The sequence below is a fragment of the Eriocheir sinensis genome, unplaced genomic scaffold, assembly GCF_024679095.1.
Source record: "Eriocheir sinensis breed Jianghai 21 unplaced genomic scaffold, ASM2467909v1 Scaffold35, whole genome shotgun sequence".
Taxonomy (NCBI): domain Eukaryota; kingdom Metazoa; phylum Arthropoda; class Malacostraca; order Decapoda; family Varunidae; genus Eriocheir; species Eriocheir sinensis.
In genome coordinates, this window is record NW_026111665.1 from 535,654 (window position 1) to 560,087 (window position 24,434).

Consider the following 24,434-nt stretch of genomic DNA (forward strand, 5'->3'; position numbering starts at 1 on the left):
TGGTATATGACAAGGTTGACAGGAAGGGTTTATGGGATGTTACTCCATTAACCCTTCCCTTTCATATGCCATCTCTATGTCCATGAATGCAGCAAACAGCTTCCTATTCTTCTCTAGGTACTTTTCAAATAGCATCTGAAAAGAAGTTACCTGCAGTTGCTGCAGTGGAATGTCTGGCTGTTAGCTTCTGACACTCCCTCGCAGCTGAAGTGATACCACGCGTTGCAGTTATCACAGGCAATCATGGGACGGGTCTCATTGTTTGGCAAACGGCATTTACATAAGACTGTTTCCACCTCAGTGCGAACAGTACCCTTATTGTTCCTTTGGGGTACTGTTACAGGGGGTTGAGACAGTTCTCCGGCTTGAAGGCATCCAACCAGCCAGTCGTACAAACTATCTTGATCCCATGCACACTCCTCAGGTCTGATATTTGCACAGAGTGCATAAGCATTGGCGATGGCATACAAGCCGCAAGCATCGCCGCCCCTCTGACGCTGAACATCACGCCATTCCATTGTTATGGCATCGCTAGAGGTGTAGCATCCACCCAAGCTGTTCAATGAATTTTTGGCGGTGGGACATACCGATTTTAGTGAACATGGAGTCATAGATTCTTACTTTACCTTCTTGAAAATTTTGAATGTTACTTACTGTAATCCAGTGATTACTACTGACATTGATAATTTGAACAAACTTCCCCCTAGGGGTACCAACACGAATATGCTCCACCGCCTCAAATATTGCACAGCTTTGGAGGCCATCAACCTCGGGAAACTGATGTTTGAGGAGGGCCTGGCAATGATTCATGTGGTCATCAGTGAGCCACCTTCTCTCTTCAAGAATCTGAATCATTACCTCCATTTGTGGATCTTGGCGACTGGCTGGCACAGGGGGCAGACACACGGCTTCTCTTTCAGCCTTGGCCCTGGTTCCGATCAGAATGACGTCTTCCTCCCTGTCTGGATGCCTTGTGTCCCCTGGCTTAGGAGGGGCAGTAACTGACACAGGGATGGAAAGGCCTTGTCTTTTTTGGTATAATTCCTCATTGAGGTGTAGTTCAGGGTCTGTATCAGTAGAACTGCCTGCTGGCAGCTCTTCTGAGGGCCTGTGAAGAGCACCGAACTTTACAGGCTTAAGCTGATCGCAAGCCACCATCCGTGCCAGGGGAACATCATCGTGTCCAATCTTGACGTGAGCCAGCTTTACTGTGTCCCTTTCTGTTATTTCCAAAATCCTGCAAATATAAACATTCATTACCTTAAGTTGCATCACTATTATAATATAACATAGGGTAGCCCCAAAACATGTGTGTCCGGATGAGATGGAGAAAGTAGTGAAAGCATGCATAAGCAGTTTGGTATCGGTGTGACAGTGAAAAAGTGGATTGTGGAGTGGGTGAAGCATGGGGCACTGAGATGGTGTGGACCTGTGAGAATGAATATGTGAAGAGAGAGTATGAGGGAAGGAAATGGAGAAGCCAATATTTCATTAAAAAAAAAAAGAATATGTGAAGAGAGAGTATGAGGAAGGAAATGGTGAAGCCAATATTTCATTAAAAAAAAAAGAATATGTGAAGGGAGAGTATGAGGGAAGGAGATGGTGAAGCCAATATTTCATTAAAAAAAGAATATGTGAAGAGAGAGTGAGGAAGGAAATGGAGAAGCCAATATTTCATTACAAAAAAAAAAGAATATGTGAAGAGAGAGTATGAGGAAGGAAATGGTGAAGCCAATATTTCATTAAAAAAAAAGAATATGTGAAGGAGAGTATGAGGGAAGGAAATGAGAAGCCAATATTTCATTACAAAAAAAAAGAATATGTGAAGAGAGAGTATGAGGGAAGGAAATGGAGCCAATATTTCATTACAAAAAAAAGAATATGTGAAGAGAGAGTATGAGGAAGGAAATGGAGAAGCCAATATTTCATTACAAAAAAGAATATGTGAAGAGAGAGTATGAGGGAAGGAAATGGTGAAGCCAATATTTCATAAAAAAAAAAAGAATATTTGAAGATAGATTATGAGGGAAGGAAATGGTGAAGCCAATATTTCATAAAAAAAAAAAGAATATGTGAAGAGAGAGTATGAGGGAAGGAAATGGAGAAGCCAATATTTCATTAAGAATAAATAAATCTGCAATGAAATTTTAGTAACCCTTTCATTGATAAATGTTTGCAGTGGGCATTAGGCGTATTTGCTGGTGGCGCTAAACACTCGCTGTGAGCTCCAGCTGCACTCAAATCTCCCACATGTGAGTGTTCCATAACTAATTCTCATAACACAGGTCCGATTGCCAATAGAGTGGGTTCTTCACTAAATTTGGTGGAAAATCATGTCAGCCAAGCACAGAAAATCTACGGATGAGCAAGTGGTGGATATTCTTGCCCAATATAGTGACATTTTTGCACAGCTTCACCTATCACTTGACTCATATTTTGACCAAATAGTTGTAAAGTTTGCAGTTGGCAATACTCCCTTGCCAGCACCCATCATCAAGAGATCTACAGTAGTTGCCTTGCGGCTGACCGTCACGCACATATAAATGTACATCTTCACAGGAAACACCCCCTGAACGTGCCTGTATTTTCGCAGGAGAGGCTTACATTACCGAATATTATAAATCTTGGCCTCCTCTTTCCAATGGAGTTTTGTTTTAGCTGTGATAAATAGTTTTTTTATACAAAGGTTAAAAGAGCGAGCACTAGCGTCACTTGCTGGTGGTGCTAAAAGCTCGCTGTGAACGCGCCTGAGGGGAGTCTCATTGTGAGCGCTTAGCAATGAAAGGGTTAAGAAAGATAATTAATATTATTTTGTGGAGACAATGGAAACAGTTGAGAAAGGTTCTGGTGATCTCAATTAATGGCTGGACCCCACAGCTGGAGTGCTCCATTGCCAGCCAGAGTTGTGGTGTCTCCCTAATCATGCCACTGCTGAATTCCACAACGCTGCAGCCTGTTGTTACCTCTCTGTAAAGACAGTTGATGGAGGCTCAAGGCTCTGCCTCAACACTACTAGAAAGAGGGGAAAAGTTCATACATGAGAGAAGCATCAACTAAAACATGCATACATCACAACATAGGTACATGAGGAAACACAATCACTACTGAACTGAAACATGCCCATAAAAGACAACAGGAAAAATATGCAATCTAACAGCACACATAATATAGGTACCATGCTTAAATGTAGTCAACTGTCAACTATGTTTTATGGAAGTTGTGGAGGCAAAATTTGCAATAGTGTGTTGTTGTCAATTAGTATAACATTATATTCAAAAGCCATTCATATATAAACTACAAATTTCTCTTACCCACTCCAAAGTGGATCACATCTTACTGGATTAGTAAAACTAAAATTACATATTCAAATGCCATTCATAGATTAGCAAAAAATGTCACTCACCTAAATGGGCCAGTCCACAGTGGATCACACTGTCCACCTTTGCGTGCAATGTTGGCTGCCTGGCGTTTCAGCACAAGCTGGCCCACATGCAGTGCAAAGCTTTTGACCCCCTTGGATTTTTTCTTTTCGTATGCCTGTTTTGCCTTGGCATGTGCTTTGTTTGGTTGATCTGAGCCTATAAATTTAATACTTATTAAAAAAGAGTAAAACCAATATATGGAAATTACTACAAATCCATGTAATAATGTACTACCAAAATACAATTACATTATGTCAGCAAGTAATACATGCTACAAATTGTAATTTCCATTCAAAAGAGACTATTATAAGTAAAGTCAAGACTCACCTTTTCATATGCCTTTTCGTAGGTGGTTGCATGGTCTTCTACAAATTCCTCAAGCTTGCCATCTTCTATGATGTCAGTGTCAGAGTCCACACCTTTGATCTGAGGGAAGGCAAATTTACATGAACTACATAATCAATAAGACATACTGGTCATCATGAAATACGTATTACACAAGCTACATATAGTTGGACAATGCAAACGTCCCCATAAGTTTATTCAGTAGTGCTAAAAATAATTCTGTTGATTTTATCATTACGGTTTTTGAAAGCACATGAATCATATAGTGTTTTCTGCATATTCCTCTGACTAAAAATGTGATGCACACCAATAACTGTTACTTTTAGGCATTACATGCACCAAAAACAATGTTTATACTGACCTCCGAAAGTGTGTGGGCTTCCCGACCAAACATTAGGAAAAATGGTGTGTACTTCGTAGCTGACTGTGGCTGAGCGTTTATTGAGAAAATGATGTCATGCAGACTCTCGTCCCAGTTTTGCCACGGTCAACCAACAGCTTGCTTACTCGGCGTTTCACCATACCGTTTACTCTTTCCACCAAACCTAGAAATGGATACCAATCTTAAGAACCAAATAAAAGCCACATAACTCAACTCATATGATATCAGGAAATGTGTTCAAACTGATCTGCCATATCACTATCACAGCAACATTACTGTTTTATAATCCCACTGTTATAGAAGCTCAGTGAAAATAAATCTGCTACACCTGAGACTGTTTGCTGTGCAGTTCCTTTACAGTGCCCATACTCTAATGGGGACCTGATCTGCATGACATTCCAAGGCGAGAAAAGCACAAGAATAGTAGTACTTTAGACCAAACAAAGCTGTTTATGTACTGCAGTGACTATGCCTGATGAACATCCTCCCATAACCAACTCGGTAAGGAGTGGCTCTCCCGACACTCTCGTCACAGGTTCAATCCCAGGCAGCCGGCGAATACTCTCTCCTTGTGATTAGTCTCTCGTGATTTGATACACGCAGAGGACGTGCGAGAGTAATAGGAAAAGAGAACAGAAAATCTCGTCATTAAATTGATAATACTTGGTAAATAGTAAGTGAACTGTTATGCCCTGGATGATAAGCACCACCACTTTATTAGAGGAAAGCTGTTAACAAAACTTTTACTAAATGATTCCCTAAGCAGTGCCAGATAAAACTTAAGCTAATAAAAGCTGGTTCCCAAGTTGTGTTAATTGAAGCATCCTGCTTCAAAGTATACTGTATAATTAAGCCAAACTAACCATTGGTCTGGGGATGATAAGCGCTGGAGACACACCTTTTTATTCCCATTTGCTGGCAGAAGTCATTGTTGATCTGAAAGTATGAGGCATTGCATGTAAAAATATTGCACACATTGTAGAAACTGTCAATGATCGAGTAATTTTCAACAAACCGTAAGATTAATTATATATGTGTTAATCATCCTAACACATTTATGTAGCTTATAGCCATGGGTTGAGTGATCCGTTCAGGCTACACTAAACACTAAAGAAAATATTAAACTTTCCACAAGAAGTCATGGCGGGGTGACAACTACTGTTGTGGCAGGACTGCACGGCAGCAAATGAATGTGTGACAGGGATCAGGGGACATGAATGTCCTCTCCTTCAGCTGACAGTAAGGAGGTGGTGTTCCTTCCCCCCTACTTGGTTACAGTATGGGAGGTACAAAATAGTGCACAACCATTATCATAAGTTCAAAATTTCCTGATTTAACCGAACTGAAAAATTGGTGAGGCCTATTAAGTATGGACAACCTTTCAAAGTGACTATCTAAAGAAGTCATACATGTAGTATATCATACCTTACCACCAGTAGATTTTATGAATGCCAAGCTGTGTTCAGGTGCTTAAAGGAGCAAAAAAAAGAAGCTAAGAAACTACAAAGCAACAGATGTAACTAAGGAAGAACACTGCAATATTACAGTTAAAATATATATATATATATATATATATATATATATATATATATATATATATATATATATATATATATATATATATATATATATATATATATATATATATATATATATATATATATATATATATATATATATATATATATATATATATATATATATATATATATATATATATATATATATATATATATATATATATATATATATATATATATATATATATATATATATATATATATATATATATATATATATATATATATATATATATATATATATATATATATATATATATATATATATATATATATATATATATATATATATACTAAGTAGACACTTAAAAAAAAAATTGTCAATTTCAAAAGCTCCAGTATTATACCTGTCATTCTAAATGATCCATACCTTATTACAAAACTCCTTCCCTTGATCAGAGATGAGGCGTTTTGGTGCTCCCAATCTGTGAAAACATAAACACACACCATATGGTACAGCGAGCTTACACATTCTCCCTCATGGACCTTACAGTGCCATAAATATTTTACATAAAATATATTTTGTGTATGTTTATGCTTATTCTACCTAAGAATACTGTAAAGGAAATACTATTGATATCTTATTACACTAAGGATTGTCCCATTGGAATACAAAGACCTACAAAACCAGTACGTATCAATGAAATTCATCTTACATGCTTATGTACTGCTTGATGCAATTGTTGACACCTGTCCCATCCTTTCTTGGAAGAGGGAACAACAGTACATATTTGGTGAAGTAATCCACAATTGTCAATACGTACTGACTCCCACTCTTGGTCATCGCCAGTGGTCCTGTAATACAGTGAAAATATATCAGTATACATGTAGTGGCATATTTCCTCCCCACGATGGATATCATTTAGCTGAAAAACATGAGGAGCAGCACTGTAATGACTTACTATGTGGTGGCAGAAAACAGATAATAAAGGTGTCATTACAATGGAACACTGAATGCTAAGTTGTTTTGTTTCAAAATATTGTGGAAAATTAAATTGTGGCAATTGTAAATGTAACAGTATTTACTGCATCAAAGTATCTTCTATCATCATCCCTTAACTCATCATTTCTAAATCAATGAAGTCAATTGAGAAATCCATCGCAGAGCAACACTCTGCCATTTGTAAGATCTCTTAAGATACAAAATTCCACATGCAAAAAACCATTATCTTATCTGGTGTGAGGATGGTAAGATTTTATAGTAATATAAATAAGGCATACAAAACCTACTGAACCAAACTCCTAAGTGCAGGGGATGTGAGGATTACTGGCCAGGGCATGAAGCAGGGGAGGTTAAACCCTAAAGGGCGGGTGACAGGGTTTTCTGGTCCGACTTTTTCCGCCATAATTTTGAAGTTTGTGCGAGGATTTATGGCTTTCACTGTACATTCCCACCCTTTAGGTTTTAATTTGTCAGAAAAAGGTAACAGTTAGGCTAATTAAGTGCAGCTGCTATTTCTTATAACCTAATAACAGTAACTGGGGGCCCTAATGCTAGTGGCAACCACATAACAAAAATAAGTAAGAGAAAGCAGTAAATGTGATACAGAGGTCATTGCAGGGGAACATGCCATCATAGAGTGAACTATTAGCCAACATAAGTGTGAGAAAGTAATGTGTTTATGTACACACAATAATAAGAAACAGTAAGAAGAGGGACCATACTTCCTGATGTGAAACCTTAGCAAAAGTAAATAAATGAGTTACATTTTTACAGGTAAAATATAATATATTTCACGATGTTCACCTAAAACTTTTAAGACACCATAAAACATGCAAGGGTTCATCATGCATCTTAAAATCTCATATGCATTCTAATAAACTAGAAACTGATTGCCCTTCATTATACTGGATGAGGTCCTGGACAAGATGAGCATGTCATGTCGCCGAACTGTATTTGTCACTGCCTGCTTGCAACACTACCTTAGCTTTTCCTGTAATAACATGTAAATCCTGGAAATCGAATTTCTCATATCTGTATATATATATATATGTATATATATATATATATATATATATATATATATATATATATATATATATATAGATATATATATATATATATATATATATATATATATATATATATATATCTATATATATATATATATATATATATATATATATATATATATATATATATATATATATATATATATTCCACTAGATCTAGCCTTAACCTATTGCTCAAGAAATTATGGTAAATTGAAAACAAGCATGGAAATCCATGTGACAATAGCTGGAATTTACATAATGGACAATTAATATGCTACACTAATGTAGTTTGACAAATAGTGATGACACTAACAATTATACTAAATTTTGACAATCATCAGCTTCAGTACATTGATAAAAAATATCAAAATCTTCAGTCTTAAACAACATTATGACAGATACTGCACACATGTATAAATATGTGTGTGTGTTAATTTGACAGCAATAACTATAATCTGTTTCATTCCGTCTGTCCACCAACAAAGCATGAAAGAAATGGACTAAACATTATTAAATATTATCCATTGATGTAGAGGCGATAAATACACCAAAACACTTACCAATAAGATCCATGCCTACGACTTCCATGGGTTGAGACACCTTAATTTGTTTAAGTGTGGGAGCTTGTGTCTTTACAACCTCAAAAGTCTGGCAAGTTGTACAAGTTGATATCTGAAAAAAGTAAAGAAAGGATGTAGTAAACCTGAAAGGTAGGCAGGGTTATTGTGCTTCTATCCTGATTCTGTAAAGAATTGTAGCTGTGGCATAATTATTTTTGATGTGTTGCTAATATCAAGTATTAAATGGAAATAACACTATCACCTTGTGTTGTGTTGCTGACTTTAAACAGAAGGCAGACAAAATTATTATATACTGTCTTGGTGGAATTTTTTTTAAACATAGGAAGCAGCTCAAGGGCAAAAAAAAAGAAATGAAAAAAAAAGCCCGCTTTTGCTGCTTCCCCAAAAAGAATTGATAGATATATCCAAATCGATCAATTTCAGGAGGAGAGGTGTCCTGATATCCTCCTCTTGAAAGAGTGCAAGTCATAGGCAGAAGGAAATACAGATAAAGGAAGATTGTTCCAGAGTTTACCAGCATGAGGGATGAAAGAGTGGAGATGCTGGTTAACTCTTGCATAAGGGGTTTGGACAGAATAGGGATGAGCATGAGTAGAAAATTGCGTGCAGCGGGGCTGCGGGAGGGGGTGAGGCATGCAGTTAGCAAGTTCAGAAGAGCAGTCAGCGTGGAAATATCAATAAAAAATAGAAAGAGATATTAGCATTATTAAAGAGAAACAGATAGTACAGTATGCATTTCAGTAATATACTACATATTTTATATTCTGAGTGTGAAATTTGTTAATTCCTAAACCTATGATCTGAACCTTCACTTTTGTGGACTTCAAAAAATACAACTAATACCTAAAATATACACAGATAAAAGTGCAATAAAACTTTTACCTGAAGGTGTTATTTACTTACATATGCAATGACGTCCCTTGACATACCAAGCCAGTAATAATGGTCAGAAATCCTGGACTGGTTTTATCAATACCAGCATGACAGCCACTTGTGACATGATAAAAAAGCAGAATATCCATCACTTCTCCCAGTGTTGAAGGAATCTGAACCCATTTGTTTCTTCTCTTGCGATACAGCTGGTTCTCTGTAACAAAAGGATAACTTTACCACATGTAAAAGTAATGGTATTATATACTGCTTTACAGCATCCATGAAACAATCAAACCTTAACCGTTTCATTGAATAGATCTCAACATTTTCACAGTTGAACTAGGTTGAAAAATTTAGAAATAACAATGATAAAAAATTCTTAATTTTCAAGGGGGTTAAGACGTAAAGCCTTAAGTTAGGAGATTAGTTAGGTTAGATTTGATTTAATTTTAAAATTTACTGTTTCTTCATTAGAAAATTCTGTGAGTGAGGGGATTTAGCACAGCAGTTGAAGGACAAAATAACAGTTATGGCGAGGCACCCTGAGTGGCAGCCCTGACCATCGCTGGCCAGGCCTATTATTTCAGTAATATAGAATGTGATTTTGACAAGAAACTGTTATATTAATTCAAAACTCAAAAAAAAATTTCAAATTGGGTGCAAGTCTTTACAATGCTTCCCTTGTCTGCATTGTGTATCTGTTTGTCCAAGCCAAGTGTGAGGAGCTTTGGGCATGATTTTGAGTGTTCATAAGGACAGCTGATTCCATTTTAGCCAAATGTACAGTCTTTTTTTTATGGTATAATTACAGGTCCTTCAAAAATGACTTCTTTTCTCCACTTGGTAGCTCAACACCTCTGCCTCTGTTGTTCTGGCTTCTGGGAAATTGTGTGCCTTTAGGGTGAAGGAGTGTCTTTGTCTACTGGCCTCTAGTCTCCCTCCCCTTGACCATGTATCTCTTCCACTATTTTATGGATTTCCCATGGAGATTAGCGTTTGCAGTGTTGTGTGTGCCACTGATGGTCTGCAACCGTGCAGATTGCATACATTCTTCATTCTCACTAGCCAGGGTGTCATAATCTGCGTAACACTGCCAAGCACATCATGTGCTGCCAGGTGCAGGGTAATTACCCTGTTTTTTGGGTAATCTGAACACTATCAGGGTAATGGGGTAGAAGCATAGACAGAGACAGATTTCTAGAGTAATTTCACCACAGACTGAAAATCCATCTGAAATCTAGATATTTAGGCGAGAGAGAGAGAGAGAGAGAGAGAGCGCACAGACCTATACATTGAATATAACATAGTACTACATACTCACAAACTGAAGTCAGTCCTCATGAGTCATGATGCTAGGATCCATCAGGATTCTTTTAATGTAATTTTCTTAATATAGTCACCAAACACTTTAATTTCTATTCTCAGGCATGACATGGTTTACCAACAACTCTACACAGCAGTACACACTGATGAGTATGAATATTACATTTTGACCATATATATATATATATATATACAGTATATATATATATATATATATATATATATATATATATATATATATATATATATATATATATATATATATATATATATATATATATAGTGTGTGTGTGTGTGTGTTTATGTATAAAACAGATGGCAAACTGAGTAATTTTAAAGCAAACAGGGTAATTTTAAGGGGGAAAGTAGGGTAATTTGCCCACTTGACCTGGCAGCACATGGCTGGCCTGCCTTGGGTGCCTTTGTTCACATCATGGGTGGCCATCTTTGTAGTGTTCTATTTTTGTACAGCCACAGCACTTCCTAGACACTTATGGCCATTTCCTTAAGTGGCCCAGGCCTTCTTTTTCCCTTTCATAGTTCTTAATGAAGGGGATTTCCTTAGGGATGGTAGATAAATTCTGATAATTATGTGGGGGGGGCAAGACTGGGTATGACCTGCCCTAGCCTGAGCTGACCTTCAGCCCTGGAACCATAAAACACAAACCACTGTATTGCTCAGCTTGTGGCTGCCACTTTCCACGGGTGCTATTCAGGCTGACTGGCTTTTTCAACAAACCAGAGTTTATTAAATGCAAGAGTACCCCTTTGTTGTTTCCCCGAAACAATAAACTATTTTCACTCGATCAGTACTCACCTTTTATCATGTGATGTTCCCTCTGTCTTCTCAAAATTCTCCTTTGATTTCCAGTCAAGCCTGGTGGATACTGGTTGTTAAGAATTAGTTGCTTAAGCGGGACTAAATTCTCATTAAAATGGAAAATCCTGTCGCGGAGATCCGAAGCCATTGTTGTGGTGGACACTCTGGCGTGAGACTGCTATCAGCTGGCCTTTGTTTGTTTATGTTCGCTCCGACACCGGGGACCCGACGGGGGGGAGGACATTTAGGCGGGGGAGGACACTATGGCGTGTAACACCGGCAACATATACACGCCCCTCCAGGTAATGGCCCACCCACGCCAGCAGGCGGCCCCGGACGCCCCTTTCAGCTAGAATGGCGAGCATGGCGGGGGCTTAGGCGAGCTCAAAAGCTTTCTCGAGGTCTATAAACACTACCACCGCCCGTCTCCCCAGGACACCAGAGAGGAGGGTGGAGATGCAGTCTCTGGTGCCCCTGTCCCGGCGGAAAGCAAAGAGGTGGTGATGGAGGGGGCCCATCGCCCACTGAAGGCGCGGAAGGAGGACTCTCTCCATACACTTGCCGAGGCAGTTTAGGAGGGAGATCGGGCGATGTTGGAGCCCGTCTCCACTCTTGGGGATGGGGACGATGGTGGCCAGCTTCCAGGAGGCTGGCAGTGCTCCGAGCTCAAGGGATTTGTTAAAGAATCCCAGCACCTCAGCCTGCATGTCCGGGCAGGCGTGCTCCAGGAAAGAGTAGGGGATCCTGTTGACCCCGGTGGAGGTGTCCTTCCTGGGGATGGCCCGCTCCAGCTCCCATAGCTCTATAGGCGCGTCAGTGGCATGCGCCTGTAGGCAGGTCTCCCTGAAGGCGGCTACTCTCCCGGGGTTCGTCTCCCTCAGCAGGTCGCGAGTGTGGGCCAGAAGCCGAGCGGAAGCAGCACGGGAGGAGAAGGTGGTAACAAGCTGCTCCGCCTCGGCCTGGGGCTGTGGGTGTAATGCCGGGCGCGCAACGGCACCCCCCGCGACGGCCCTCAGCTTCCGCCAGAGGACCGCAGCGGACGCGCAGCTGTCAAGTCCCTCGAACCACGCCAGCCAGTGCTCCTCCTGCACCCGGTCGGCGGTTTCCCTGGCGCGACGGACAGCAGCGCGCAGCAAGCCTCGCGTCGCCTCCGTGTTTACTCTCCTGTTAAGTTTGCGGGCCTGGTTGACTCGGTGGTTCGCGTCCGCCGCCTCGAGGTCGTCGGGCCGGATGGTGGCGGCCAGACGACGGGCGACGGCCCCGCGGAACCGAGGCCAGTCAGCCCGGCGCAGATTCCAGCGCGAAGGCCGCTGTGGTAACACAGGCGGCGGGACAGGGAGCGCAACAACGGAGGCGAAATGGTCGCTCGCGAGGTGCGGGTGGAGGGTCCACGTTGCACCGATTGCAAGCGGCTGCGACACTAAGCTGAGGTCCAAAACGCCACCAGCCTCGTGCTTGGGCACCCCGGTGTTGAGGAGAGCGACCCCAGGAACGTCCTCCATAGCCGCGGCAAGGTGGCGCCCGGCGCGGTTCCTTCCCCTGCTCCCCTACCTCTCATGGTGGGCGTTGAAGTCGCCCCCGATGAAGGTGGGTTCGTCATTGGCCAGGGAGAGGAGTTCGGTGAAGTCGGGCTCGGCCCGCGGCCCGGTATACACGCAGTAGAACGCGACACACGCGCTCGGCAAGGTCACCTTGACTGCCAATATCTCCACGCCGGCACCGCACAGCACGGGGCGATGCACTCGAGAACAGGGAAGTACATCCCTGACCAAGATACAACACCCACGCGCCGCACCGGCGACGGCAGGGAGGTAAAAGGCCCTGTAGTCCTTAAAGGGCACCGACTGGCCTCCCCGCGGCAGGAGCAACCAGCTCCAACACTGCCTCCACCTCCTTGGCCCCAGCGCGGGCGTCGGCAGAGGAACCACAGGCCGCGGCATCCCCCGAGCGCGCAGACTGCACCACTTGCCACACCACCCGACTACGTCCTAGTGACGAGGGCCGCGCTCGAGGGGATGCTGGCGAGCTTTGCCCTTGCCCTGACGGGCCTCCTCCAGCTCACACCAGACGAGGCAGCTCTGCGGGATATTGCAAAGGCGACGATGGAGGAGCACTTCCACGCCATCGCAGGCCCAACGGCGACACCCGCTCCTCCTCCAGAGTCTCAGAGCCCCGCACCCCCCCCTGCCGAAACCCAAACACCTACGCCCCTCCCCCCCTCCGCGGAGGTGACGGAGATGGAGGCCGACGAGTGCCACCAGCCAAGGCACCGGTGAAGGCGGTGCAGTGGAATATGGGACGCAACACAACCCGCTCCCACATCCCCGTGCGTACGGCGCCGACACGGTCCCGCCTCCCGCTGCCCGAGCGCAAGGCGCTGCCGAAGCGCCGAGGCCCGGCCCCCACGCAGACGTCGGCCCCCGTAACCACCCCAGCGACATCACTTGGGTCCAGACACTGAGGGTCCTGCAGTGGCACGTGTGTGGCGTGCGCGGCAAGGTCAACCTCCTGCGAGCAGCGATCGGCACCGACGGCCTTGATGTCATCCTCCTGCAGGAGACTCTCCTTCAGGAAGACCAGTTGGTGCCGTTCAAGGGCTTCAGGGTCTTCTACCTCCCTGCCGTTGCCGGAGCAGCGCGTGGGTGTGGCATCTTCGTCAGGGATGCACTTCCCTGCACCTGAGTGCTTCACCCCGCGCTATGCGGTGACGGCGTGGAAGTACTGGCGGTTAAGGTGGCCTTGCCGAGCACGACTATCACGTTTTACTGCGTGTACAGCAATCCAGCTGCTGTGCCGGACTTCACTGAGCTCCTCTCCCTCGCCAACGATGAGCCCACCTTCATAGGGGGCGACTTCAACGCCCACCATGAGGGTTGGGGGAGTAGGAGGAGAAACCGCGCTGGGCGGCACCTCGCATCAGCGTTGGAGGAGGTGCCTCGGGTCTCCCTCCTGAACACGGGGGAGCCAACGCACGTCAGGGGAGGGGTGCTCGATCTATCTATGGTCACGTCGGAGCGACGTGGGCCATACACCACTGTCTTGCGAGCGACCACCTCGCAACCCTAGTCGACCTTCCGGTTCCGCCGCCACTGCTACCTCCCAGACCGGTGTGGCCGTTGACCGCCACCTCGCCGAAACCATCCGGCCTGACGACCTAGAGATTGCGGAGATGCGCCTGATTAACGCCTTCCGGCGGGCGGCAGACGGGGCGATACCCCGGTCGCAACCAGAGGCGCCTGGCCGTAAAGACCGCTGGTACTACTGCCCCAATGTACGCGAGGCCAACCACCGCGTAAACCAGGCCCGAAAACTCAACCGCCGGGTCAACACAGAGGGGACGAGAGACCTATTAAGGGCTGCCATTCGACTGGCTAGGGCGACTGCGGCCAGAATGCAGGAGGAGCACTGGCTGAAGTGGTGCGGCTCACTCGACGCCATTGTGTCCACGGCCGTGCTCTGGCGCAAGCTAAGAGCCGTGGCCGAGGGGGCGGTCGCCCGGCCGGCCCTGCACCCGCAGCCGCAGGAGGAGACAGAAAAGCTTATCGATACATTTGTGTCCCGTGCTGCCTCTGAGAGGCTTCCCCCCACCACCAGGGAACTGTAGAGGGCGGCGTACCCGGCAAGGATGCGAGCCTTCAGGGAGGCTTGTTTAGTGGGGCATGCCACCGACGCCCCCATACACCTCCACGAGCTGCAAAAGGCCATCCCTGTCAAGGACACGGCCCCGGGGGACGACCGAATACCTTACGCCTTCCTTCGGCACGCTGGGCCTGGCATGCTCGATGAAATAGTAGCCTTGTAAAACGCCTCCTATATACGCGGAGCTGTCCCTGAAGCCTGGAAGACTGCCACCATCGTCCCCATCCCCAAGAGCGTTGACGAAGGTGAGTTCCGCCCCATCTCACTCCTGAGCTGCTTGGGGAAGACGTTAGAGAGGATACTCCTTTCTCGCCTTCGGTGGGCGATGGGCCCCCTTCACCACCACCTGTTTGCCTTCCGCCGAGGCATGGGCACCAGAGATTGCGTGTCCACCCTCCTCTCTGGTGTCTTGGGTAGGTAGGCTGTGGTGGTGTTCCTTGACCTGGAGAAGGCGTTCGAGCTGGCCTCGGCGCCTGCAGTGCTGTCCATCCTCGCCGAGAAAGGCGTTCGGGGCCGCCTGCTGGCATGGATCGGCCAGTATCTTCAGGATCGTAGGGCGGCAGTGCAGTTTCAGGGGTTCAGCTCCACGACTAAAGCGTTTGAAAATGGCACGCCTCAGGGTGGGGTCCTGAGCCCGGTGCTTTTCAACACGCTAGTAGAAAAATTGTCAAGCATGACACATAGCAGATTCACACGCGTCCTCTCTTACGCGGACGACGTGGCCATAGTGGTTTCCGGGCCGAACCACGTGGCCAGCGCTCGTCTCCTCCTCCTCCGCCGCCTCTCACAGACCTGCGCGTCGCTAGGCCTTGTGATCAACAGGCTAAAAACGAAGGCCATGGCCATCAATCACCGTCTCCTCCCTGAGGCCTTCGAGCTTGATGGCACACCGATCCCATGGGTGCACGCCTACAAATATATCGGCGTCACCCTGGATTCTCGGCTCACCTTCGCCCCCTACGTAAACCACCTTCGCCGCACCGTTGTGACCAGCACTAACATCATGCGGGCCCTGGCGAGGACTGCCGGAGGTGTCAGTGACCGAGTCCTGCGCCTGTTCTATCTCCAGGCGGTGAGGGCCTGCGTTGATTACGGGACCCCATGCCTCATGACGGTGGCCCCTGCTGTAGTGGTGTAGGGCCCCAACCACGTGGCCTGCGCCCGCCAGGTCCTCCGCCGGCTGACCCAGACGTGCGCCGCCCTAGGGCTGGTCGTCAACAGGACTAAGACAAGGGCTATGGCCCTCCGCCACGGCCACCTTCCTGAGCCCTTCGACCTCGAGGGTACGCCCGTGCCGTGGGTGCACACGTGCAAGTACCTCGGGGTCACTGTTGACTCTAGTCTGTCCTTTGGCCCGCACATTGCCCGCGTGCGGGACGAGGTACGGCGGCGCACTAATGTGATGAGGGCCCTTGCCAGAACAGCGGGTGGGACTGGGAACAGGGTCCTGCGGACTTTTTACGTCCAGGGCGTGCGGTCCTGTATTGACTACGGGACGCCGTGCCTGCTGACGGTGAGTCCGGCGGCGCTTCGGCCGATGGAGACAGCTCAGAACGCCGCCCTCTACGTCATCATTGGCGCCCCCATGTGGACGAAATGCGTGTGCCTCCAGGCGGAGGCAGGCGTGTGCAGCGTCGCCGCGAGAGTCACCCAACTCTCAGTGGGGCATCTGGCGGCGCTGCTGAGACGCATGTGGGCGGAGTATCTCCGCGCCTCCGTCGGGCAGGCCCTCCTGCAGGTCCCCCTCCTGTTCCGCAAGAGAACGTGGGCGACTGTGGCGGCGGCCACGATTCGCAGTAGCGGACTCCCCCACGCCCTTGTGACGGGCTGTGGACGCCACCCACCCCACCTACGTTGCCCGCCCCCCGTGGGAGCCGCCTGCCTTAACAGCCACCATACGGCCGCTCGCCACAAGGAAGGCCCTCCTCACCCCTCAGGAGTTGGCCAGGGATGCAGCCAGCAGAGAGCGGGAAGCAGCGTACCCTGGAGCCTCCGTGTACTACACGGACGGCTCCGTCAACCACCAGACGGGGGCTGTCGGCATAGCTTTTGTGTGCGATGGGGTCACCGCGATATTTCGTCTGCCAGACGGATGTTCATCCACTCAGGCTGAGCTGGCAGCCATTGGCGGGGCTCTGGATGGAGGGGGGTCAAGGGCTCCGGGCCGGATTGTCAAAACTTACCTTCGGACGACGGGACCCTACGCGCCGAAATCCCTACCGTCAAACTGTTTTGGGTCGCGACGGGACCCGTTGCGGCGCGGGGGAAGAGGCGATACGAAGGGACAGCACAGGGCACCTCTTGCCCCGCGCCACACGTTGCCTCTGATGTCCCCTCCGTTCTTTTCATCCATTTGTCTGACCAGGTAAGCATATTTCCTTTACGCAGTGTTACTTTTTAGGTGTTTTATGATTACGTTGATCTGTATGAGCAAGTAGAAAACCATGAGTAGCCTGCAATGGTTAATACTGGCTATGCCAATATGTGCTCCTTCGGCCCATGCCTCCCGTCACCAAACTAACCAAATATTAGACAACACAAGGGCATGTTCCAAACTTAGTGATAGGTTTTAGGTGTTTTATGGTTGCATTGACCTATAAGAGCAAGTAGAAAACCATGAGTAGCCTGTAATGGTTAATACTGGCTATGCCAATATGTGCTCAGTCGGCCCAGCCTCCCGTCACCATACTAACCAAATATTAGACCACACAAGGGTATTTTCCAAACTTAGTGATAGGTTTTAGGTGTTTTATGGTTGCAATGACCAATAAGAGGAAGTAGAAAACCATGAGTAGTCTGCAATGGTGTGGGGTGTCCAGGGGGGCAGCCCCCATGGTCAGCTATGTAGACCAGTTTATTTCTTTAATATACTTATAATAAAAATTTATGAACATTAAGAGAAAGGGGGACAGAAACCTATCTCACTTGGTCAGAAGCCAGGAACTGTTGGTGGTCATCCAGAATCGGTAATTGTGTCGATTAGTTATTTGTTTATTTCTTTTTATCACTTGTAAACGCAGTATATGATTGATTCACAGGTAAAACTAGAGTAACACAACAGTGTGTGATAGGTTGGAATGGCTAATTATGCAGTGGTAAGTGACAGAGCTGTGGAGTTAATCGACACAATTACCCCTGAATTTACTTTAATTGTCTGAGTGTAGCCAACCTGGTGTTGACTTTTTCTAACCTATCACAGCATGGAGCAGTATTCCAGCGTTGGTCTCACAAGTGTATCATAAGCTAAGTGTACTAAGTCAGGGGTGCAGTTGTATACATTCCTCCTGAGGAACCCCAGTGTTTGGTTTGCTGTGGCACTGATGTGGTTAGCTATATATACCTGTTTATTTATTTCATGTTGGTGGTAATCCAGAATCTACTATAAGAACATGGTGACAGATGTTATAATTTATATGTTTGCTTTTACAGGTTTGTGTGATCATGGCTGCTTACGATGATGTTTGGGATGAATTCGACCTCTGGGATCAATGGGAGGAGCTGGAGGAGATGGATGCCCCAAGAGTTGTCGTCCGTAGACCTCGAAGGATTGTCACAGGTATAAGTGAGGGGTGAAGGTATCTATTTTACTGGTTCCTCAATCCAGTTATTGAAAAATATACGAAAATTGGTTGAGTGTATATAATATTACGTATGTAGCGTCCCTACAAATTATTACTGAATTTGCAAGGCACTCGAGCCTTGTGCATGCCTTCTTGATTGGTTCCATGGTCGCTAACCTATACTGGAGTCCCGAGTTCGAGGCTTGGCGAGTACACTTACTGAGAATATATTTTTTTACCAAATCAATTTCCATGTTTGTACAAGGTGCCAAAAAAGCATTGTGACATATTATGTACAAGTAAGAAATCAGGGGAAGTATTATGCTGGTATCAATTACGTACCAGTCCTTACATTACATACCTACACTATTACACCTGTGAATGTGACAGTGTTATATCCCTGGTCAGCTACCAAACTCATTCACACCCTTCTATCCCAAAGCCTTAAAAACCGACTTTCGCAGCAACAGTGACATAGAAATGAGTATATCATATCCAATGCAAACTCACTGTGTTTATTCCACTTACAGATCGGATGAATCCCTTCACGGCAATGAGCGACAACGAGTTTGTTGATCGTTTCAGATTAAGAAAAAATTCAATGTATGATCTCATTGAAGAAATACGAGAACATCTTCCTGCCCCAACTGACTCCAGAGGTAATTTCTTATCATTATATAAGTAAAGTGGGGTAAGAAAAAATATAGGGGTGTATGGGGTAAGAACGAATCATCTCGTATCTATTAATGCCATTAATCTAAAGATGTCTTTTTATCATCGAAAAATAGGTCATTTTTTTGCAATCAATACTTTGCCTGTTTGAGGAAATACCAGTTACTTGTATGCGCTTAAGATCGTTTTTTCCGTGATCAGGCGAAAAAAGTTTGTCAAAACTTTGAAGTATCTTTCATGAACTTAGATTTTCTCTTTCCCTGTTAATTGTGACAAGACTCTTTTGTTGTAGCTTTTCCAGAAGTCGAGCATAGTAACCGTTGTAGATGAGTCGATGGCTTTGATGGCGCGGTCATACGCAATATGGGTATATGAGCGAGGAATGTCACATGCGCAGTTAATGGAAAAATACCAAATAAAGAAAACATCCTTGCACGATCTCCTGAAGGCGAAGGACAAGACCAAGGACATCAATTACGTGAATGATTATGCCTTACTCGTCATCATCATAGTAAGAGGAAGGAGGGGGCACCGGAGAATGGTGATCAGCTGATTCGGGAGACGAACCTCATGGCCCCATGCATTCATTTGTGTTAAACTTGAGAAATATTAAAATAATGGTACTTACAAAATTTTTGGAGGGAAACTAAGGTATTTCCTTAACAGATTGATATTTTTTCAAGATAAAATGCATATATTTAAATTTAAAGGATACATTTTTTCTCCAAAATATACTATATTTTTTCTTACCCGAACATGATATTTTTTCACCCCTTTTTGGGTTAAGAAAAAATCAGAGGAAAATATTCATATTAAATACTGTTACGTATGCTAGGCTCAATTTGACCTTATATTATTATACGGAAAGAAGTTTCAATGTATCATAGAAGTCATGATTTATATACAGGAAAACTTCTCCTGTGAAAAAAAGTTTCAGGTTTTGCACTTTTCTTACCCATTTTACTATAATCATGAAATGGTGACCCTAGCAGTGGTGGCTCAAAGCATAAATTGGTGGGGTGCTGCTCCAAAAAATGTTTAGGCCAGTGGTTCTCAAAGTGGGGCCATGGCGGTTGTTGCAAAGAGTACATTTCTACATAGTTTCAGGATTATGAATGTTATTTCATTACTTACCTTTGATTGGCGGGATGAGATTATGCAGAAAAATAAAGGGGGGGCGCAGGAATGTTGAAAATTCATGAAGGGAAGAATGGAGAGGAAAAGTATGAGAACCACTGGTTTAGCCCTTGCTGTAATCCACATTACAGTGCAACCAACTCAGGTGTTCATCCTTCCCTTTTTGGGGATTGATTACTTAAAAATAAACTATAACTTTAATTTTCTTTTTTCTCACAGGATGTCCTGTCCCAGCACATTTACAGACACTGATAGCACTACGCTGCATGATGTCTGGGGATCACCAGATGACATTAGGTGACTGCCATGATGTCTCCCAGACAACAGTTAGCCAGTGCTTGAAGGTGGTGTCACGAGCAGTGGCTAGTTTGAGCAGGCATCACATAATGGCGCCTTCTGGGAATGATCGGCAGAGGACTGTTCAAGAGTTCTATGCTATCCATGGCATGCCTGGGGTTATTGGTGCAATAGACTGTACACACATAGCTATAGTGAGACCGTCTGTTGCAAATCCTGAAGTGTTCCGATGCAGGAAGGTTACTTTTCAATGAATGTGCAAGCTGTGTGTGGTCCCGATCTGCTTTTTCACAACGTTGTTGCTCGTTGGCCTGGGAGTGTACATGACAGTAGAATTCTGGACAACAGCAGACTTTGTGCACAGTTAGAAGAAACTTTGGAACCACAATACCACCTGCTTGGAGATGCTGGTTATGCCCTAAAGAGGTATCTCCTAACACCGGTAGCCGTTCCACCAACGATCATGAGCGAGCCTACAACAGCAGTCACACCCATACCAGGAATACAGTGGAACGTGCATTTGGTGTCTTAAAAAAAAGATTTGCATATTTAGGAAAGAAAATGAGGACTAGTTTAGATACAACTAAAGCAATCATTGTTGCAGCAGTAGTCTTACATAATATAGCTGTGAAAACTAGACTGGTCATGCCACAAGATGGAGCGGAACATGCAATAATCAATGTCAATGCCCTTCATAATGGAGTTCCAGTAGACAGGCAGGGAAATGCACAAGGCAGATTGAAGCGTCAACAAATCATCAGGGATTTTTTCTGAACATCATCCTCATCATTGACGACTACTCCCATCTCTTTCACAGCTTCCCCCCTCTTTCAATATCTTTCCTTTCTCATTCATTATCTCATTTATTTTACTTGGGGAGATGTGTTCTAAATTTATTCATATATTACTACTTTCCAATATGATTTTTTATCCCCTTTATAGTTTTCAGTTAGTCTTTCACCAAACTCTTTATCAAATCGCTTTTTCCTTTCTTTTAATGTTATGGTTACTTCCATTGCATTCTCTTTATTTTTTTGTTCTTTCCCTTTTTACTTGCGCCTCCATATTATTTTCTTGAGATTTCTAATAAAGTTCCCTTTCCTCTTTTTCTATCACCTTTATCTCCTCTGTCCACTATGAATTTCCTATTCTTTTTTTATCTCGCACCAGTTTCAGCCCTGAAACCTTTCTTGATATAATAATACTCTTCAATATTAAGTTGATTATGCTTCCGTTCTGTGCACTGTATTTTTTGCATGTATGAAAATGCTTTATTTATATTGTTTATTATAAAATAAAATTCTTGTTACCCTGAAGTTGTAACCTTTCATTTCTAAGAACTTACCAAAGTGACCTATTATTATGTATTCTTTGCACACACTAGGACAGCAGATAATTACAGAAAAGTGAGATGTTTTAGGAACAAAAAGTTACTAAAACAATGGTTACTAGTTCATCCATTTTTATATATATTATATATGCTCTTACATATATCTCATGTGCAGTTTGCGTGCTCTTTTTCTGCAATGAGTCGATACATTTTTGCTTCTAAAGCTTTTTCTTTTGCCTCCTCTTTTCTGGCTTCAGCCTCCTCAAGCTTCAACTCCATGTATCGTAATTGCATGTCCATCAATTTTGCCCTCTTGTTCTGAAACTCGTCGTCCCTGCTTGTGCTGGCCTTCACTATCTCCCGGACTTCTACGTCTTCGCCCGCTTTCCACCTCCCGGCTCGACGTTGCCTGCTCGTCATCCTTACGGGGCTGGCAGGCACAATTGTTTCCCCAACTTTGTTGCCGCCCTGTTCTTCATCTGGTGTTGGTGCCAGTGGTTCGGAACTCACCAACTCACACCAGATGTCGGAGCGTGCTGGCAGTAGAGTAAAAGAAATTATTAGTTGATGAAAACATCTGTTAATGAAATGCAGTGGTGTACGTGTCATCTGGCATATTTGTCTGAAAACAGATGCGTTATCAATCAATTAAAATTTTTAATTTTCTAGAACTGCCCCCATGATTGCTGACTCAGCACCACAAATTGGCATATTAAATAATATGCTTGCTATACAGATGCTATGTTCATCAAACAAAGATTGGATCGGATTATGATTATTGGAAATGTACACCACTGTACTTGTTCAATAACCTCCATTTACGCTTACATATTTAAGTGGCAATGTTCTCAAACGATTATGGTTCTCGCCAACAGTTTTAGGAAGAAGAAATTCACCACAGACAGAGGCAGCACCTCAGACCCATTACTGCCACGTTCAATGGCACTGTTATTATGTTCATTTATAATAAAAACTTGTGATGCATTTAAGTGTGTGTTGAGCTTCGCGGGATATATAAACAGGCAGAACACCTGCTTACGAGGTATTTACTTATAAGCTATTCTCCTTATGAGTGTAACATCTTACCTCACAAGAGACCTTGAAAATCGGATGAGTCGACCATGGTGGTTCGACTTTGCTGGGAATAAATACATCTGAGTAAACACAAGTATAGTACAGCATTATTTAACTTAATTTACTCAAAACCTGTATAATCGGTCGAAGACTCATTGGAACACAGAGTTTTGATGAGATGTCAGAGGACACAGCTTAGGCTGAGTGGAAATGAGTAATGAAACAAGTGTAACAACGGCAGCATCAAATAATGTGGATTCAGGATGATACCCATGTGATGAAGTTCCATTATTTCATGACAAAATAATTGTAATGTCAAGATATCCATATCTACTATTCATACGTATTTAACATTCATATTTCCTATGTATACATCATTTACCTGTTATAATGCAAATTGATTATATTGTATACTTACGCTGAGATGGCAAGGCATCATCATCATAGGGGTTGCCGATGTCATTAATGTCATCCCCGAGGAGTGTGAGCACTTGCTCACAATCTGAGGTCATGTCTGGTGGAGGCGCGCCACCACCAGTTTTGAACACCTCCCGTTTCAAGTCAGCCTTGCTTTTCTTCGCCCTAAAATAAAATAAATAGATATAGATAGATAGATAGATATAGATAGATAGATATAGATAGATATTTGTTGTACTGGTGGTGCAGTTCTTGAATAAATGATGAATATATTAAATTTAATTAAATTTTAGAACTTGGGGCCATTAATGAAAGTGTTGTTCAGAAGGGCATTGTTCACAGTGTACAGAGATATTTTTCTTCACTTACTTGACTTTCAGTCGCTCCCAAACTTTCTTGAGCTGCACCTCTGACCGTTGGGGCCCCATGTTGTGGGCATTGAATGTTTCGGTAATTTTCCAGGCCTCCCTCTTCTGTAGGAGTATCCTCCCGTCAGTCTTTAGGCTGAGTAGGATTGGTTCCTCAGCTATTAGGCCCAATAGCAACTCTCTTGCCGGGGGCGAAATGGGACCTGTCCTCAGGCACTGCTCCAGGGATGCCATCGTCACTAGTTAGTGCTGTAAGGAAAGCCAATGTAGAAGGTAATATTATATAAGTGTCGTATTGTCGATGAAACGTATTTGATTTTATGCCATAGCATAAATAGGCAGGTGTCCTTACACATTAACCTTATACCAGTTTAAGTATGATTTATGAACCCAGATAATACATGTGTGGTTACATTAGTTTACATTACATTATCGTGCACAGAGGTTATATAGCTCACTACACCGCTTGAAAACTATAACAGATTCAAGTTGTGTTTGCACCTGGTCAGTAACTTAGGTAGGCCAGGGGAGTTATGGGGTTGACCATGTGCACACTGCTGGTAGCTCTTGGGAACGTATTTACCCTGCACAGAGGTTATATAGCTCACTACACCGCTTG

At 44.2% G+C, this 24,434-nt stretch overlaps 1 protein-coding gene, 1 long non-coding RNA gene and 1 pseudogene across 4 annotated transcripts; 1 reads left to right on the forward strand and 2 right to left on the reverse strand.

Moving 5' to 3' along the window:
- Positions 1 to 597: 597 nt before the first annotated feature.
- On the reverse strand, positions 598 to 11,601 carry LOC126991830 (uncharacterized). 3 transcript variants are annotated; one of them, XR_007745878.1, is made up of 6 exons: positions 11,319 to 11,601; positions 8,285 to 8,396; positions 6,386 to 7,663; positions 6,100 to 6,154; positions 5,013 to 5,085; positions 4,196 to 4,312 (listed from the first exon to the last, which is right to left on the reverse strand). It is a non-coding gene; the product is annotated as an uncharacterized LOC126991830 (long non-coding RNA). The 3 variants fall into 3 exon arrangements; XR_007745880.1 differs by lacking the exon at positions 11,319 to 11,601 and adding an exon at positions 9,209 to 9,273; XR_007745879.1 differs by lacking the exons at positions 4,196 to 4,312; positions 5,013 to 5,085 and adding an exon at positions 598 to 1,237.
- Positions 11,602 to 17,184: 5,583 nt separating this feature from the next.
- On the forward strand, positions 17,185 to 21,509 carry LOC126991827 (putative nuclease HARBI1; annotated as a pseudogene).
- Positions 21,510 to 22,092: 583 nt separating this feature from the next.
- Positions 22,093 to 23,900, reverse strand: LOC126991828 (uncharacterized). The gene is made up of 3 exons (XM_050850493.1): positions 23,817 to 23,900; positions 23,449 to 23,612; positions 22,093 to 22,492 (listed from the first exon to the last, which is right to left on the reverse strand). The coding sequence occupies exons 1-3, from the start codon at positions 23,873 to 23,875 to the stop codon at positions 22,122 to 22,124; spliced, it is 594 nt and encodes a 197-aa protein (XP_050706450.1). The 5' UTR covers positions 23,876 to 23,900; the 3' UTR covers positions 22,093 to 22,121.
- Between the last annotated feature and the right edge of the window lie 534 nt (positions 23,901 to 24,434).

Excerpts from the sequence above, each read along its gene's own strand:
- LOC126991828 (XM_050850493.1), bottom strand. The coding sequence starts at position 23,875 with ATGGGGCCCCAACGGTCAGAGGTGCAGCTCAAGAAAGTTTGGGAGCGA. Across the intron at positions 23,613-23,816 it reads TGGGAGCGACTGAAAGTCAA|GGCGAAGAAAAGCAAGGCTG; the intron begins GTAAGTGAAGAA and ends ATTTTATTTTAG. Across the intron at positions 22,493-23,448 it reads TGATGCCTTGCCATCTCAGC|CACGCTCCGACATCTGGTGT; the intron begins GTAAGTATACAA and ends CTCTACTGCCAG.